The following is a 19,399-nucleotide window of genomic DNA, read 5'->3' as shown; positions in this document are numbered from 1 at the left end:
CGTTTTTAAGTGGGGAAAAAAAAATAAATACAAGTATGTCAGAGTATGTCTGAATGACCTAAGGTCACTATATTTTGGGAAAAGCACTGGTCATTTAAAAATTAACTGAGAAGTAATACAAAAGACACGTGTAATGAAAGTAACATTCCACACTACTCTACCCGCTATACAACCTTCTCTGGATTCTCCTCTCATTCCTGGGAAAGAAATACCTGAAGTAATAGTTGGTGAAGCAAATACACATCTTTTTGACAGAGGTAAAGGTCTATGAAGAAACAGCATAGACAACAGTTGATGAAATCTGAAGAGAAATACGGTGAACTTTACATTATTTTTTTCTCTTCATACTAAGTGGTTATAGATGTACTAAGGAAGCATAAGTGCAAAAACCTATTACGTTAAACAAAATCCTTCTGTTTCCTCAATCAGGTATCAGCACTCTTTGCTCATCCAGCCCCACCAATTCTACAGAGAGAGAGGGTAAGAAGCTTTACTTACCGACCGTGACTGCTGTGCTTGGAAAGGAACAAACTGTCCTGGAGGAGGCAAGTGAGGAGGGTGGTGTGGAGAGATATGAGGAGGATGCAAAAGGAATGGGTCACTAGAAATGAGGGGTGGAAATGCTGCATACGGTACAGGTAGATGCTGGACTGAGCATGCCTGAAGCACCTGAAATAAAATGAAAACAACGTATTTTTATCTCTAGCACAAACATTCCATATAGCACATTCTATATTTATTATGGAAAGGTATCATTAAAACAAAGCAGCTCTCTTGCTTCCTTGGAAAAATCTCAGACACACATAAAAAGGAACTCATTCAAATACACATAGAACAGTGATTAGGACAGAACAGGCTCTGGAAGTACCATAGTGTGACATCTGCATCTCTCATGACGTCAGAGGGAGTTGGGGTTTGCAATAATCCAGGATTACACAAACTCCTAAATGGTGAACAGACACATTTATCCTAGTTTATTTTCTGCAGATACTACCTTCAAAACAGCATGCCAAAGCAATGGCCTTGCAAACATTTTAAGCTCTAGATGGAGCAGAGGGTCTCCCAGCTGTCAGTCTGTGCCTTAAAAACTCAGTTGCCTCATATACTAAAAATTATTCATAAGTGCTACTCAGTTCTGCATTTTGAGGGGAGCCTCATGCTCTAAAGGCAGCTCCCTAAGTGACAGCTACTGTGGAAAACAGCCCTTTTTCTCTCCTCTTTGAAAATCCTCTTATTAAAGCAACCTTGAGTGCTAATGTTTTAACAATAAAGTGATGAAGGCACTGCAGGAGAGCAGGACTGTGCCTTGTAGAAGTGTTGGTTTTACTTCCAACTCCAAATACAGAGGAGCAAGACATCTTGCATTCTCTTGTGCTTGCTGTTTCATCCGTCATCAGAAAGTCAGGCATTTCTTACATTTCTGACAACTAGTGAGCAGTTAATAAGATACGTGTTACCAAATCTTACAAAGAAAAGAGGACCAGTTCTGATCTCTCACTTTGTCTTTTTCTCTTGAGTTGTGTCACACAATATATATTGTGCATACTTAATACAATGGCATAAAATGGTAGAGAGATCTAGTTTAAAACCAGATTACAGTAGTGGAGGTAGAACTATCTCCTCAATTTACTGTGGTAATGACCAAACATGAATCTTTACATGCTCTGAAACAGTAGCAGAGTAATTTGATCTGACTACTCTTTTTTTCTTAAAAGTTGGCTATTTTTGCCCCTTTTGGCTACTACATCATTTCTCTAAAAAATAAATACAACAGGCTAGTGTTTCCATTAACGTGTTAAAATATTTTTTTTTAATTGTATTTTACTAAATGGGAAACTGTTTTCTGAAATAGCTGAAAATAAATTTGCAGGTAGAACATCACATAGTGTTTTTCAAAACAGAAAGTGATTTGGAGAACACATTAAAATAGATTTAAACCCAAGATTCGGTATGGTAACGATCTGTGCTGTGACCACAGTGCTTCTTAAGTTACAGCAAATGAGGCTGCATTATCTGTCAAGTGGAAAGAAATGAGAACTACCCGATAATTATTATTATTTATCAATAGTATTTGCTATTAATTTTTTAAAACTTCTGCTGTTTGAACATGTTTCCTGGAAGTTTTAAAACTCATTATGATATTTAATAAATATATTTGTTTATTTTATAGTTATATACATGGCAAGGCAAATACTGTGAAAGTAACAAGAATACTGGGAAGTTCACAGATTAACTTGGTGAGCCAGCTGCCATGCTGGAGGGTAGGGCTACCTGTCAGATGTACTTTTATAAACTGAAGAAACTACCTGAAATGATCCATGTGAAACTCTAAGGCAACTGTGAAGCCTGGCACTGGGAGAGAGTAACTCCACAGAGCAGGACATTTTGAGATTAGTTACTTAGCAGATTTGCTGAAAAAAAAATAAATGGTTGGGTCTGGTGGACATGTCAAATGGGAGTACACAAAAGCTGTAGTGTACTCCTGCAGTCAAAAAGGCCTACTGCATGCTGGGTTGCATTACTGAGAATGTAACTAATGGGTCCCCCAAAGTGATTCTGCATCTCTATTTGGAACTTTTGAAACTGTATCTCAAGTCCAGTGTCCAGTTTTGGCCACCCCAGTGCCCAAGACAGGCAGTGACATACAGAAATGAGTCCACTGAAAGACATCATTATCACCACCACCGAAGGATGAAATATTAAATGAATTGCATTGGTAATATATCTGTTCAAAGCAGGGAGTAAGATTATTAGTATCTGTTGTTTTGATTTCCCTAAGCACAAATATAGTTTCAGCTTTTTCTCTGTTGTTGTTTCTTGGGACAATGTTGCTTTCATGCCTTGTGTAATTAACTATGCAAGTACTGTTCCAATCTTTGGGTATCCAGTCTGAGATTGCTTTGCTCCACTAACACCACCACTAAATAGGAGGAAGAAGTTGCCTCTCATCCTGCCTCAGGGATACACACTGACTCATGTAAAAGATTTTCACCAATTGAAACATAAGGGGAAACACTGCCCACAGATATTCCAGTCTGGCCAACAGAATGCTGCAGAACTTGTCTCCCATGTGGATAAATGGCACTTGGACAAGATGAATGCAAACTTTCCCCACACTTCAATGAGTAGCTTAAAGAAATAGGTGGTCACATCAAAGGTTTTATTTCAGAGTCATAGGCTTGTTCAAGCTCTTAGGCCACAGAGTGGGCAACAGAAAAAGTCATGTTATGCAGTGCTGGCAAATGCACAGCTGGCAGAGACCAATTTTTATCCCGACATTATAAATTGTTACTGGACCCTATATATAGTCTTAATGTATGGCAGAAGAGATTTATACTAGAAAAAGGAGTGGGGTGTGAAAGGAGTCTTCTACCAGGTTCTGTAACCTTTGTCTGTACAGTTGAAACTTCTTGGGGTGCACTTCTTCAGCTCTGGATCCTGTTAGCACTTAATGATGAAATTCCACTGAATAGCAGCATCAGAATGCTATGACCTGGAAAGCGGCATCTCCAAGCTCATGCATTAAAATGTCTGAAAACACAGTTCAAATTCTTTCAGTTTTAATGCTAGTACATTAGCCAGTCAAGGCAGTTTACTCTCAGAAGACACAAAGAGTCATCATTACTAGGTAATATTTTGATTAATTTTATGAGAGCACTTTGAGACAGAAGAACCCCTCTCAGCTTTTGGTGATCTTTCAGGATGCTATTATTCCTCAGAGTAAAACTGACATTGGACTATCAGACCTTTTTGTATCCAAAGTCTGAACAAGGACTCTACTAAGTAAGATTTTTCCCTAGGCGAGCTGCCTCATAAAAACTTTAGGTATCTTCCTCTTACTATCTGGAAGTATGCAAAATAGCTGCTGATAAGAAGTCAGTTCATAAACTGGCATTTAAATGGAGTTAAAACCCAACAAGACTCTATACTATAAACAGTAATACCAGGTCTAAGGCTTACACTGCTATGCCACTGAAATTTAACAGAGGGAAATAATAGAAGAGGTTATTTCCAACACAATTAAAGCCACACAGACACTGAAGCTTCGAGGTGCCAATTCAAAGCCTGAAGCTGGTGTAATTATAGAGACCCACTTACTGGGGGAGGCACACTGCAAACTGGAAGGTGTTGCCCACTGAAAACCACTGAACACCCTGGGACCTGCTGTGTGCTGCAGGCTGGGATGTGCTGGCCTGTGCAAAGCGGTATCCCATGTGGAGCCACTGTTGTCACTGTGTATGAGACAGGAACTGTGCCCTGATGGATCTGCAGCAAAAGGGAAAAAAATATTGTTAACTTACTGTAAACTCTTAACAGTATTGTACAGATAACAAGCTATTACCTACATTTTGGAAAAAAAATACTCGCTATGAAACTGTAAAAGGAGATATATGCTTGTAATTCCTGTTCATTAAAATATTAATTCTCAATGGAATATTACTGACCGTTTTGCGGTTTTTGGGGAAAGACAAGAGGGAACTCCCAGCTTTAAATGTTAAAACTTCCAAAGCACCTCACAGTCACTCAGAAGCATCTCAGACTATTAAGCCTGCCCCTCTCCATATGCTAATGTAAATCATTACAAAATAAGAAGGCAATTATACCCATATGAAAACTAATCTACAAGTAGCTAAAGAATCTTATCAGCTCTGAATAGACTGATTCAAAAATCTAATTTAAAAAAATCTAATAACTCTAGCTAAGTCTCCTAACCTAAATGTACCAGAATTGTTAACCAGAAAGTTGAAAAGAAAAGGTAAAGATGACTATGAGGCAGCAGTCCCGAAATAACGACATTTATACTAGGAAACACACCCATGTAACTCAATATGCAAGATTATGTAACCCATAATCTTGCAACACAAAGCAAGAGCATGGTTCAAATTTTTGAGATGCTGCAGCAGTAAAATTGTTCATCAAAATGTAAGGTTGTGAGATGGCTAGAATAGCGTTAGCTTCCACCTTTGCACTTGGTCCCAAATGCAACTTCTTCCCTACTGAGAAATGCTCTGCACACCTAATACAACACACCAGTGGCACGCAGCTGCACTGAAAGCAAACCAGTTTTTAAGCAGGGATGTTAGAGCTGCATTTTATGCATGTGTATTGTGAGAAGTGGACATCTGTATAACCAGTTCTATTCCCCAGTTCATGACTTTGTAGCAACTAAAGCACTTGTACTGCAGCCTTCTCACATAGATAGTTAATTTGGCTACTCAACAATACTATCAGGAGTTCTGCTGTCATGCAGGCAATTATACATATTGTGAACTCTACTTCTAAATAATGTACTTTAACTATTTAAAGACTCCTAAAGAGGTATTTCACATGAAACAAAATACAATCCTAATTATGGTAGCACACCTTTATGACAGTAAATTAACTTCAAAAGCAAAATAGCTGCAATTCAAAGGTTTGAGCCAAAGGCTTACAGAACTATGCCAATATATGAATTGCCAAATTGTTGTCTGGACCTTCCTTTTTGTTTTTTTTCACTGCCTACTGCAGTGGTCCATACACCAATAATATTCAACTAGAAACATGCTCTGTAAACTGGCAAACAGAATTTAGTGTTATATGACTTTTTTGGCTAACTCACTTTGGGAAACAGTAAAGATTTGGGAAAAAAGCCCCAAATAAACAAAGCAAATCTTCAACAACTTATGTTTGTACTCTACAATTCTTACCTGATCATGAATGTCAACCACCACTGCATTCTGCTGTGGTGGGTGAGCAGCTGGGTGCAACATACGAGGAGATACATTCGGTGGGTGAAAGGCTCGGGGCTCTTCTATTGCTTGCTGCTGTCCATAGGAGAGGTGGTGATAGTTTTCATCCTGGCTAATGGAATTATGTCTAGACAAACGATCTCTCCTTGTTCTCTGACGTCGAACAGGAGGACTGGAAACACATTAAAAAAAAATCAGAGATTACATAAAGGATACAAATCCTTCTTAATAAACCACCAAGAAAATGAAGTACAAGAAAAAAATTTCATGGGAAAAAATTACTAAAACAGGTTTATTAGAATTGAATAAAACTTCTTACTGACAAAACTGCTAAAAGCCTTGAAAGAGGACACTTTTCTCAGAATTAAAGTGCCTAACACAGCATAGCTTAATTCTGTAAATGAAACCAGGAGAAGAACTTTAATGCAAGCATTAAAATGTTAAAAAAATGGCATTGGATAGCCAAAGTAAGTGCTTGAAAGTAAAGACAGCAAACTTCAAGAGATTTCCATCCATTTATTCTATGTAAAAATCCTTAATTACATGATCACAGATTTCCCCAGGGTCCTTGATCCAACCAGGCCACCGAATGGTTGCTCACTTAGTGATGGCAGAAGAAGTAGTAGACTCCTCTGAAGAAACTAATTTTTCAGCTCTCACATACTCACTACATAACTGAGTGCCTCATAGAAATATTCTCTCCAGAGGATCCCAGGAAACTGAGATTGTGGTAAACTTTCTGAGTGGAGAACTATTGTGTAGATTGATTTAGAGCAGAGAAACCATTTCTTCTGAGCAACTGATCTACAGGCATAGTATTTGATGATGTATTCTTGTATAATTGTGTGCATGTTCTGAACAGAGCTGCTAATTGAGCCAAGAAGTCTTGAGCCAAGACTGTAAATCAGAGACCAGCCACACACACTTCTCATTCATTTGGAAGGGAAAAGAACTGAAAGAACAAAATCATCACCCAATACTTTAAATACATGCCTCCCAATCTCCACAACATACAAAGTACAGGTCCCACAGGCAACAGCAAATTAAAGCTACACAGGTTGAAAAGGTTTCCCATTTATGGAACAGGCAGAAGGAACTAAAATGCAAAGAGATAAGAAGGGTCTGTGACCATTAGAACTTGTCTTCTCCAACAATCCATGGAAGAGAATGTAAAATCCTTCACTCTCATTCCAATTGCTCCTACCTCTTGACAAATCCCAGACATTCCTCAAGTTGAGTCCAACTTTAGTGTTGCATGAAACAGAAATATTCTGGGGAAGGGAGAGTGTATCTCCAGCTATTCAGATGATTCTGTGGATATACGATATAATGTCTCAAGCCACTATTTGTCTGCCTTACCTCACTGGGACAGTATGCCATTATTAGAACTGAAACAAATGCCAACTCATGACAAGTCAGACAGCAGTCGTAACACCAGACTGTAACACTGTGTTCTTAAAAACATAACAAAAAGCATAGCCTTCTATTTCTTTACAAATTATCAAGTCAGAACACAAAAGCCATGTTTTCTTCTAAGAACTGAGAATAGAGAACCTAAATATACAGTCTTACTAATGTACTTGCTTTAATTCCAGTCACCTTTCTCAGAGTTTTTACTGCACTTTTCACCTCTCTATTACTAGTAATGATACGAACTCATTAGGTACAACTGACATATATGATTTCTAACCACAGAGCTATTAATGCAAAAGATGCCCTATTTTTTTGAGCACTAGGGTTGCTTTAATGTTGCTGTTTCTGCTATGAAACAGATATGCTCTGAATACTTCACCATCAAATGTTGATTCTAGGAATTTTGTTTGGAAAAGCTCCAAGAAAGTTACAAAAGACAGCTTCAATGCTTTGAACAAAGTACAGAAATTCTCTTACTGCCACCAGGACTTAAGACAAGATAGCTTAACACAAAAATACTCTTAACCCCTATCTTTGTAAAACTGTCTGGCTTTACATTTTCATGAACCTGGAATTATGAGAAAGCACAGCCAGGGATAGCTGGCAAAACTTCTCAAGTGTTTTTTTTTAAGTAACTGGAGTATCCTTCTTTAGAAAAAGGAAAACTGGATTTTTTTCCCACTCCAGAACCTATTCTTTTCATTCAGTGTAATTCAGAGCATCCAGGTACAAAGCACTGCATGCTTCCTGAATTGCTGAAAACTACTTCAGAAGAATTGTCAAGCTATGGGTCTAAATTATTATTTAATGTCAGTAATGAACTTGTGCTTGAAGTCTTTAAAAAATATCCACAAACCCACTCCTCCAGTTCTACATGCACAGCATGAACATGGCTACTGCTCAGCTAAAACAAAGTGACTAGATGGAAGAGGTGGGAAAAAAATGCAGGAATTCCCACCCTCAGGTAGAAATAGCTACGAAAAGCTAACCATAGCTGCAGAGTACTTACAGATCTTAGTATTTTCTAACAAGGGTAACTTCTTTGCAGTAATACATTCTGTTAGTTCAGAATTACATTAAATACAAGGAGTAAAGAAAGCACAGGTGAAAGGTGAGGCACAACAATGGTACAAGTCTCCTCACTTCACAATGACAGGTAAAGGCAAACTGGAATGGCCTTCTGTTTCATATATGTATGCATTATGCTTTTACATTCAGAATTTATCTGTACTATAAGTAGCTGAACAAAAATAATGTCTTTCTACAAATTCATACCAGGCAGCTACCCTTCTAAATGCAATATTTATTTGCTTACAATGTATCTGAAAAAACCCACAATGAATTGGGGCATTGTTGTGCTAGACACAGTACAAAGTCCCTGACACAAAGTAGTAAGGCCTAACTAGTAACCCAGCTAATGGAAAAAATTCAGATAATAACCAGCACAGCCTGTGCCGACCACCAGGAGTGAAATGGTATGATAGAAGAGTTAATGCTGATGACATTGGGTCAGGGTGATGTCCACACTACATACACCTCACAGGTTTTGTTTGCACTTGTCCTAGTGTGTTCCCTTGAGCTGAATGACCATCTGAAATTGCAGCACACCTTTCATCTTACCTTAATCTGAAAACCTTGTTAACTCTGAGACAACTCTTTGAAGGGAAAGAGAAAAAGCAGGGAAAACAGGAAATCAACTTCAAAAGCCCATGCATAACCTCATCTAAAGCATTAATAACAGATGCCCCCACAATGATCTTCAGGAATCAAGATTTGATCCTTGAGAGCGGTTATTAGTTCTGATATGGCTCCCAGAGCATTCTACAACTCAAAAACACTCCTGGAAAATAAGAGACATGTATGTGTTGTTCTCCATAACTATCCTGTTCTAGCAGAGGAGAGTGGCTGCAGTACTGTTCTGGAATTGATACAGAGCCAGCTCAAATGCAAGAGTGCACCCAAGCTAAAAAACGCCCTGATTCAAGTACAGGAAGGTACTGACATGTCTCTGACTAAAGCAAAAGCAGGCTTTATTACCCAAAGAAAGAGTAATGCTTTGTGTCCTCAACAGTGCAGCCAGCCTAACAACTCCTGGTAGGGTTAAGATGGCTGTGTACTGACGTGTCTCTATCTGCAGCATGGTTTACTTGCAAGCCACAGGCCACTACCTCGATAACACCTGACTGCATCTGAGTGTCTGACACTTGTCTCATGCACATTCACCTCCTACACACCCCATTCTTCTCCTTCATCCCACACTATATCCAAGTTGCCTAGATTCAGCTACCTGCTATTTATCTTGTTAAGCACTCCCCTCACTCCACAGGAGATGTTAATTAATATTGCAAAGAAATCTGTGTAGGCTGGCTGGACAACAAGCAAAAGTAGCTAACCACAGCATATTCCAGGCATCTCAGCTCAAACCATTTTAAGGTAAAGGACACTCTGTGGACCAAATGCCCCTATAAAGCATCCCTGTACCAAATTGTACAAAAGGTCTGATCTTCAGTCTTCACAATGACCACTGCAAGTTCACAATTCCTAGAATCATAGAATGCATGGGGTTAGAAGGGACCTTTAAAGGTCATCTTGTCCAGCCCCCCTCCCCTGCAGTATGCAGAATTCAACTTCTTTCTTAAGTTCAATAAGCTGCTTTGAGAGCTGTGTATCCTGAATGATGCTGACTGAAAGCTTTCATGGACTTGAAGCAAAGATACAAAACCGCATATTTAAGGTCTCTCATCTCAAAACTTCCCCTGCCTGATCATAGCTGACAAACCTGATTTGCGGAATCAGGAGAAAACCTAGTATTTTATATTCATGAAAAAGCCTGAACACTTAAAATTTTAGTACAAACCAAGCCACGTTTTTTCTCAGAGACAGAGTGACAGTGTGTTTTATTCATAGAATCATGGAATGGTTAAGGCTGGAAAGGATCTTATAGATGATCTAGATTCAAACCCCCTGTGTGGGCACCTCTCCCTAGATCAGGTTACCCAAAGCCTCATCCAACCTGCCTTTGAACATTTCCAGGGACGGGTTAGCCAGAAGTTCCCTGGGCAACCTCTTCCAGTGCCTCACCACCCTCACAGAAATAATCTCTTTCTCCTATCTAACCTAAATTTCCCCTCTTCCAGTTTTAATCCATTGCCTGTTTTCCTCTCACTACAAGCCCTTGTCAAAAGTCCCTCCCCAGCTTTCCTGTACCCCCTTCAGGTACTGCAAGGCAACTATGAGGTCTCCCCAGAGCCTCCTCTTCTCCAGGTTTAGCAACCCTAACCCCAACTGTCTCGGCCTGTCTCTCTTCATAGGAGAGGTGCTCCATCCCTCTGATCAACTTCGTGGCCCTCCTCTGGACTTGCTCCAGGAGCTCCCTGTTCTTTTTATGTCTGGGGCTCAAGCACTGGACACAATGCTCCAGGTGGGGTCTCACAAGAGCAGAGTAGAGGGGGAGAATTGCCTCCCTCAACCTGATGGCCATGCTTGTTTAGATGCAGCCCAGGACACAGCTGGCGCTCTGGGCTGCAAGCACACACTGCCAGCTCATGTTGAGCTTCCCGTCGACCATCACTCCCAAGTCCTTCTCCTCAGGACTGTTACTGAAGTTAACTTACATTAGATGACTCAGCATTTTTGAAGGAGAATGTAAGGCAATGAAAGTTTGTGGTTTGGGTGAGTAGTTTAACTAGCATAGTTAGGAAGTCTATGGTTTCATGGTTTTCTATCCTATCACCCATCCAGGCACCAGTTCAACCTGGCCATTCAAATATCTACTCTTCCAAGACTATGAGAACTTATTCCAAAGAGACGTTAATGAGCCACAAGTGAAAACAAATACCAAAATCTAAATCCTTTCACATGTGAATTACACACCTCAGCAACCACTCAAAACACAAACTCCTCACTCTCCCTAGACAGTATCCCTCATCTTTATTTAGATTGTTTTTATGTACAAAAGTAGTTATGACTGCAGTGAAAGTTACAGTACTGCATCAGTAACTCTTAATATCTTTAGAAGTACCATGATGAGTTTTCCTAGCATTCTTTTAAATGCTTATTGCTCCAGTGCAGAGTGAAAGAGAATCTAGCTCTTAATTTAAAATGTTAATGAGCACCCCTTCCCCAGGTTGTCTATTCTCACAAATCATGGGACAATGTGCCAGCCTCAATTACTTTCAGTAACTTTTCAGTTAACAGCTATAATCACTTGCAGCTCAAAGGAAATGTTAACATGTTTACCACATGTGATCTAGTCAGTGCTGCCTGAAAGACACCTTCCTTGAGCTGAAATCAGGAAGAACGAGAAATTGTATCTGTGTAAGCTTGCTTACCTCCTCCTGTTTCGTGCAGGTGTGTTGCATCGTTCCCCTGAGAAGTGGTGTTGGTTGGGTCGAGCCACAGAAGGCTGCCTATTTGATGTCATCTCCCATGGTCGCATTGGTGGTGATGGGGCTGGTGATGCTGCAGTATAGTCAAAGACGGAATGGGAAAGACGCTGTCGCTTGGGACTAGGACTGTCTTCACTCTACGCGAGTGCAAAAAAAACCAAAACAAAAACAAAACCCACCTCCAGATGAGTGAATTACAATTCACACTTCAGCTCTGGTTTGCAGCTAGCATTAGGAAGGACTTACTGAAGACTGCACTAAAATATCATTAAACACCTGCAAATAATTCCCTATTTATTATAACCCATATTCATGGTGGTTCCCCAACCCCTACAAGAACTGCTACTGAGTTATGTTGTAGCAGCATTAAAAGATACGAATTCTAAAATCCTTGCAAAACCAAAACTATATCAGAAAAGAGAGTAACATGAAGAAAATAAGACATATCCCTTCTGTCCTAGTGCTTAGAGGCTACAGAAGCATAAAAAGACATAAAAAGTATATTTCTCACAACAACGGAATCTGTACTCATCGGTAAGCAGATGTCATATAGAGCCTGCATCCTGCATTGTGTCTCTTTCCTATCAGGTCTGCACTCAAATAGCTCATCAGATATTTGGTGTGTACTGCAGGCTATTTAAGTTCTGCTAACTCAGCAAAGAGGTGCCTCATCCTTCTACTTATTAGTATAATAATGGTCATTGAAAAGTACTTACACATAACCAGAAAAAAACCTAATCACCAATCTCTGACCAAGCCTGTGTATTTACTACTTAAACAACTGCACTTGAATTTTACAGACAAAAATAGGTCAAGAGCCAGGTTTTCACTTGAAGGTTCATGAAAATAGATGTCATGAAAATAGAGGCAAAGGGTGCCTCTTCCAGAAGGCTGCCTGCCCACAGGAGCTCAACACCCAAAAATTGGCAGAGTTACCAGAGAATTGTGGCTTGAGAGTCAATGTTCTCTGAAAAATATGTATTTTGTTAAATTTCAGAGAACCTTGCTCCAGGACAAATAGTAAATAAACTATGCTATATAGATTCTGCCATTCAGAGTTGCTTATTTACTTTGTTTTACTGTCGTGGCAGAATGAGTCAGAGAGAAGGATGGTTTGTGGTGCCACTGGGATCTTTCAGGACGGGAGAATTTTTTAAAAGTCATTATAACTGAAGCCTATTAAAACAGAAACACCAGTAATAAAAAGGCAGGCAAACAAATGCTGGGGGTCTTAAGAGTACAAAAGGAAAAGTCAAATGGAAGAAGGAAACATAGGGTTTAGTGAAGCTAGCAGAAAACAAAACACTGAAGTAGCAAAATCACTACTGCTGTAATTATGTCCCTCTCTGTACTGAAAAAGAAGTAACCTGAAGCTAAGCCAAACTTATTTGCAAACAGATGAACTTAAAACTCAAAGAAGACTCAGTTTTTTATCTGTTAGGAGACGCATTTTCATGTGATGATTGTAGAAAGGTAATATTAGCATGTGGAAAACTACAAGGAGCTAATGACAGGCACGTATCCTGTAAAATTTAAGGTTTTCATGTAATTTTCAAAAAGCATGTAGAGTTAATTCAACAAAAAGAGCACAATTAACACAAATACAGATCACTCCATACTTAAAGGCAACAGTATCAGGACAAAGGCATCAGATTGTTAATAACAAAAGAAGGAACTTAAATCAGGACACTAAAACCTACAATCTCATCCCTCAAAGTCAGCATTTCAGACATCCCCCGTAGTTTTGCCCCATTCTCATCTATGTACCCTATACATTCTCATAGAATCATGGTAATAAAGGTGATTGAACTGTGCTTATTTGTAAAACATTCTTTAAGGATTTAAAAAAAATAATAAAAAAATCTGTTATACCTCTGTGTATGTTTCTTATAGTACTTTTTTAAACATTTGTCTCAATGCTGTTTCATTTAATTTGAGAAAGACTAGATATTTTCATCAAGACAACACCCTTTGATGTATTTCTTTTCCATTCTCCTCTTCCAGTCTAATTATCATAGAATCATTAAGGTTGGAAGAGACCTTCAAAGACCATCAAGTTCAACCATAATCCAAGAACCACAACCACTAAACTATATCCTGAAGTGCCACATCTAAACGCTTCTTGAACACATCCAGGGATGGTGACCCCACCACCTCCCTGGGCAGCCCATTCTGATGCCTCACGACTCTGTCTGTGAAGAAACTTTTCCTAATATTCAACCCAAACCTCCCCTGGCACAACTTAAACCCATTTCCTCTTGTCCTATCAATAGTCACTTTGGAGAAGTGAACAACACCAGCCTCCCTACAACCTCCCTGCAGGTAGTTGTAGAGAGCACTAAAATCTCCCCTGAGCCTTCTCTTCTTCAACCCCAGTTCCCTCAGCCTCTTCTCATATGACATGCACTTCAAACCCCTCCCCAGATTGCGCACACACACACAATCAATAACCACAGAAAGGAATTCCTTACCAAAACAATGGTTGCCAATATCTGAGCATCACTCTCCTCTCCAACCATCTGCATATTCTCACTTAACAGTCCTGGGAAGTACAACAAGAAACTACTCCACACCCTCAATCTCACATTTAGGGAATAAACGCCACCTACACTGTGGCCCCTGAAGACCTTTCTTTTAGAAGTTATCTAATACTTGAAGAGTATTTTCATGCATAGCCTTTTCCTTTTAAGTTCTTACACAGTAAGTACAACCAGATGAATACACCCTACTTAAGTCTACCAGGCTGACAGGAAATCTGCAGCTGTATGTTTCCTCTTCATGAATGTACGCTGAAAAGGCAATGAATCTTCCCATGACACAAACTAGTGAATATTAAAGTTTATACCCACTATCAAATTTAACTGTAGGCATCTAATGGGCTCATAAACTAGGCATTTTTTCATATCCTACCTGCAAAGGATCTAAAAGCTCCTACAAGAGTGATCCAATTTACATTTCAATGTTTCTTATACTCTGATCATACCTACAATAATAGATAATTCTTGAGTTGAACAAACCAGTTCTGTCCAAATGCAGTGGCTTATTCATAGGTCAGGGCTAATGTGATTTTAAGCACATCATATTGCTCAGGTCTAGTTAGTGCCGATGAGCTGTGCCTCAAGACGCTAGAACCAAGACAAAGAAAGTCACTTAAAGTGACTGGATGGAGTCACTGAGGCTCAAATAGTCTTGTAAGCATTACTGTTGTCTTCCTTCTCACCCCCAGAAAGCAGCAGAGGCAGAAGCTGAACTCAGGTGTGGCAATACACCACAAAGTTCGGAAGCCAACTCAGTGAAGAGCTGTATTTAACTAAACTGTTGCTCTTGAAAGTGCACTGTGCAGTATAGTTGAGATTCTTTGTCATCAGGTGTCTGCACGTCTCGGGTAATGAGTTTTTTCCGATGTCTAACCAATTCACCTAATTCACCTAATTATTGTTCTAATTAGTGAAGAAATATGAAATATGTAATCTCTTCACCAAAGAGATTACATATCACTCTCACCCTCACAAAATTGTACTAACTCATCAATTAGCTCCAACGGAAATTAATAAACTCCTTAAAAAAATTCTGACAAAAAATCAGCATCCGGTAAAAGAGAGAAGTGTTATTTCCAGTGAGGAAAAGGTACATAAAACTCAACTGTTACACACGACCAATGACAAAATGTACATGGGATAATAAACAAATGCAGGATGGGTATTAGAGACAATGCTCTTGTCTTCACTGTAGTTTGCCTATCAGAGAAACTGGAACACAAATCATGCTGCAAAGGACACCAGTCTTGTTCCCAAACATATTTTATTTCTGCTGTGAGAACAGCAGCCATGTATTTCCCCACAATTACTGTACATTAATTCTCCTGTTAAATTTCTCTGTATAAAACTTAGCTCACAGACTAAAAGGGTTTTCTATATTTGTCTAGAATTTCCAAACACCTTTTAAGCTATCCACAGCAAAACACACTTACCTCTTTTTAAAAAGCAATGATAAAATCAACATATAAAGTAAAAAATACCCCATATCTGCAGTTCAGTAAACATCCAATACTCTACTCTTACCCAATATAACCCTCAGAAGCAGTTCACGCAGCATGTTTTCATGGACTGTTAGCTCAGGAATATGCTGTAACCAATAACCTGTACCAATGATTACCTACTCAGATATTCTGATAGCCACAACCACTATAGCAATTGATTACATCAAACTTCCATTACATCAGGCCTCAAAGCTACAGGCTCCCTAGGTCCATGTAGACTGTTGCCCACAGACACTTCTACATCAATAAGTTTTGAATAGATGCGGACATTTCTTAAAGGAAGAAAGCTTCCTAACGACACCATTTATTTCTAAGATGCAAAGGAACAGATGTGTAAAAACAATCTGAGACAGATATGCATCACCTCATGAAAAAAAGACCTTTGAAAAATCAATACCAGCACACTGGTACTAGAACTTGGCAGTTAACAACTGCGATTTTCCAGGCAAATGGAGCTTTGCTTTAGAAACCTGCAGTTTTCCTGCCTTCAGAATCAAAGCCCACACAAGAAGAAAATTGTTTCAAAACATCCTCTACTTTTCATTTTTACATTAATGGTAAAACGTAACTAGTACTTTTCTTTTTGAAAAAGGAAATAGCTTCTACATGTGATTGGACTACGACTTTGAAGATTGTTTTCATCTACCTACAACTGCATTTCATCCACTTTTAATGCATTAAAAAGTTAGTTTTAATCTGATACCAAAAAAAAGACAACATAGGCCACAAAGGCTGAAGCATTAATTACATCATCTTTTGTTGTGTGTTGACAGCCAAACTAGATTCATTATAGATACAAATTAGGTTTAGGTTGGTTCCCCCCCAAGCCCTTGCCAGCAGTCTGCCAGCTGTTTAGAAGAGCGAGCTAGAGCCAGATCAGCAAGCAAATTTTTGTTAAAACATACAGAAACACTGCCTAATGTGTCATTTCAAGAGCTAAGCTGTCAGACTGATTAATAAAAAAATTACCAGTCCCTCAAATGCACTCTCAAAGAGCACTTTGTATACTCTGTCAACTCCAAAAATAGTATTTTCTTCCCATGTTTGGTTCACATATGTAGTAACTGCGTAATAAATATGGTTTGATCATTATCCACCTTCCGTCTAACTAAGGAATTTCTTTAGAGAAAGGTACTAGTAGTTAAAAAATTAGTAACAAAACTAATTTTTACACTACTTGCTCTTCCAGTGTATTGACAAGTCATCACTACATTAACACATCTCATGGTTTTTCACCATAGTGACAGAGCTCTTGGTTCCTTCCACTCTAGAGACTGCGAATCTAAACATCAGGTGCCAAAGCAAGAAAAGGAAATCTCTTCTTTGAACAGCAAGGAAAAGAAACTTAAGGAACACTATGTAAGAAGAACACATCCCTTTTAGGCCCAGAAATTCTTCCTGCACAGTCACAGAATCACAGATTGTTAGGGGTTGGAAGGGATCTCTGAAGATCATCAAGTTCAACCCCTCTGCCAGAGCAGGACCAACAGAATCTAGGGCAGGTCACACAGAAACGTATCCAGACAGGCCTTGAAAGTCTGCAGAGGACACTCCACAACCCCTCCAGGCAGCCTGTTCCAGTGCTCTGTAATCCTTATAGTAAAGAAGTTCTTCCTCATGTTGAAGTCCATTGTGCCCAAGGAGCAGGGTGGTAGTTGTCTCTCCAACCAAGGCTGGGGGTATCACAGCTGCTGCTTTTCTGTTTGCAGGTTCAACCAGTATCAACCACTTTGCAGGTTAGACCAGTTGTAAAGGTATGTATCCCACAGACATAACACACAGACAGCATTCACGTGGTCAGCCACAGGCACTGCCACAGCCCAGGTACTACCTTCAACAGCACCCACAGACAGGACTCAGATGAACACAAGCACCAACAGCCCCTCCTCCTGTGGGCTGGCAGAGACGGAAGGTCACTAGTGCAGCACATACGTGGCACTCTCCAGGTTCACAAGCACACACATGGTCATGGATATCCCAAGCACCATCACAGCCCCTATATCCACCCCACACCCCTGCTCCGTTATCAGGCTCCCTTACCTGCTCTTCGGGTCCTGGACTCGCTGGCTGATCCAGCTTGGTGCTCACAGCAGCCACACAGCACTCACACACTTGTCTCACTGGCACCCCACACTTGGCCCCCCAAAACACCAGCAGGGACCCTCAACCAACCTGGCATGCAAGGCTGGTCCCAAGGCCCCACAGCTTGCCAACTGGCCCAGCTTGAAGATGGCCAGTAAATAACAACACCCCTGCCCTCCCCCATGCACAGCAGTCTCAGGGAAGATACAAGCTCCACTCCACCAGCCAGCACCAGGCACATGGGCTGTCACCTGCAGCCTCGCATTGTGACCTGCAGCCCCAGATCCTGCCACTGTCTCCAAGACCCCCAATAGCTCATTTTGGGTCACATGCTGTTCCTGCTTCAGAGGCTGGCAGCAGACACACTCATCCATCCCAGTAGCTGATACTTAAAACTCTCCTTGCTCCACTGACACAGGCTAAGGGTGCTCACATCATCACTGGCTTGACTCCAGTAGCTGGCACTCAGTCCACTCACATCAGTCCCCCAGTAGCTGGCACTATGGAGACGAACACTGTAGGAAACCAACAAGGTAATCCAGAGAGTTACAGCCCCTCCAACTTCTGACACTGAGACCCTCACTCACTTCCACTGCTGGCACCACAGGCACCGTTGTGCCTACACCTCCAGTGAAAGATGCCAGTAGCTAGCCTAGCCTCCACTCAGGCTGGTCTCACTTAGTCCCTGCAGCACTCACACACAAGAAATAGAGCATGAGATTACAGAGAGATGGTTAAGAATAGATCTAATAAAATAGGACAGACTGCAGTGATCAGGCACAAGGATTGGCCACACAAGTGTAAAGACTGGCCACGTTTTACATAAATGGCCCCTTTTCTGCCTGGTCCCATTTTGTCTCTCCCCAACTCCCTTCCCCTTCACTTTGCCTCCTGAGCTTGCATAGTCCCACTGACCCCCTCCAACAACTTGGACCCTCAGGTTTGCATCTTTACCAGTCACACAGTCGTTTGCATGTGGTTTCTTGACAGTCTATCAGTTTATGTAACTGACAAGGTTTGTTTCCTGCCTTTGTCTTCATTAGGTTTGTTTGGCAGGTTTGTGTCTCTGTACTTCGGTTATGGTTTCCCCTTTTTACTTATAATCCCATTTGACAAACTCTTTGATTAAATAATCTCACTAAACCAAACATTCTCACATTCCACATACCCTCATCAATTAGTGATTGACCATGTTTGGTCCTTGTTACTACCTCAGTTTTGTTAATCAGGTTTGTCTCTCAGAGTGCTCCTATTTATTGCCCGTTTTGGCACCATAAAGGCCCTTGAACAGACACACACAAGCTGATGCTCCATCTTTCCACATACCCTTACAGAAATCACACAACTTTTTCCACTAATGGTACACAGAAAAGTACGCTGTCAGAACTACAGTCCAGGAAGAGTGGAATGAAGATGACCTCTGAAAACATTAAAAGCTATGGAGAAAATGCAAAAAATGAACCACCCCTCACCCCTTGACCTAAAGGTGGTGGGCTTAGGGCACAAGAAGACTTTGTTACAGTAACCCAGGACAGCTTGCCTCCACCATTGGAGTATGTAGAGTCCTGAGCATAGAATCATAGACTCATAGAATCATAGGGGTTGGAAGGGACCTCGAAAGATCATCTAGTCCAACCCCCCCTGCCAGAGCAGGGTCACCTAGAGTGCATCACACAGGAAGGCGTCCAGGCGGGTTTTGAATGTCTCCAGAGAAGGAGACTCCACAACCTCTCTGGGCAGCCTGTTCC

At 40.5% G+C, this 19,399-nt stretch overlaps 1 protein-coding gene across 3 annotated transcripts in view; it reads right to left on the bottom strand.

Moving 5' to 3' along the window:
• The window catches only part of RNF38 (ring finger protein 38), a 116,509-nt gene that overhangs the window by 16,087 nt on the left and 81,023 nt on the right, over positions 1–19,399 (bottom strand). For all 3 annotated transcript variants that reach the window (XM_051642701.1, XM_051642699.1, XM_051642702.1), the window contains exons 3-6: positions 11,474–11,667; positions 5,688–5,901; positions 4,099–4,266; positions 499–669 (exon numbers count right to left, since the gene is read on the bottom strand). In XM_051642701.1, coding sequence (XP_051498661.1) covers positions 499–669; positions 4,099–4,266; positions 5,688–5,901; positions 11,474–11,667 — 747 coding nt within the window. The remainder of the gene's footprint in view (positions 1–498; positions 670–4,098; positions 4,267–5,687; positions 5,902–11,473; positions 11,668–19,399) is intronic.

Source organism: Apus apus, chromosome Z, assembly GCF_020740795.1.
Source record: "Apus apus isolate bApuApu2 chromosome Z, bApuApu2.pri.cur, whole genome shotgun sequence".
In the NCBI taxonomy this organism is placed as follows: Eukaryota; Metazoa; Chordata; class Aves; order Apodiformes; family Apodidae; genus Apus; species Apus apus.
This window is presented reverse-complemented; position numbering and strand designations above follow the sequence as displayed.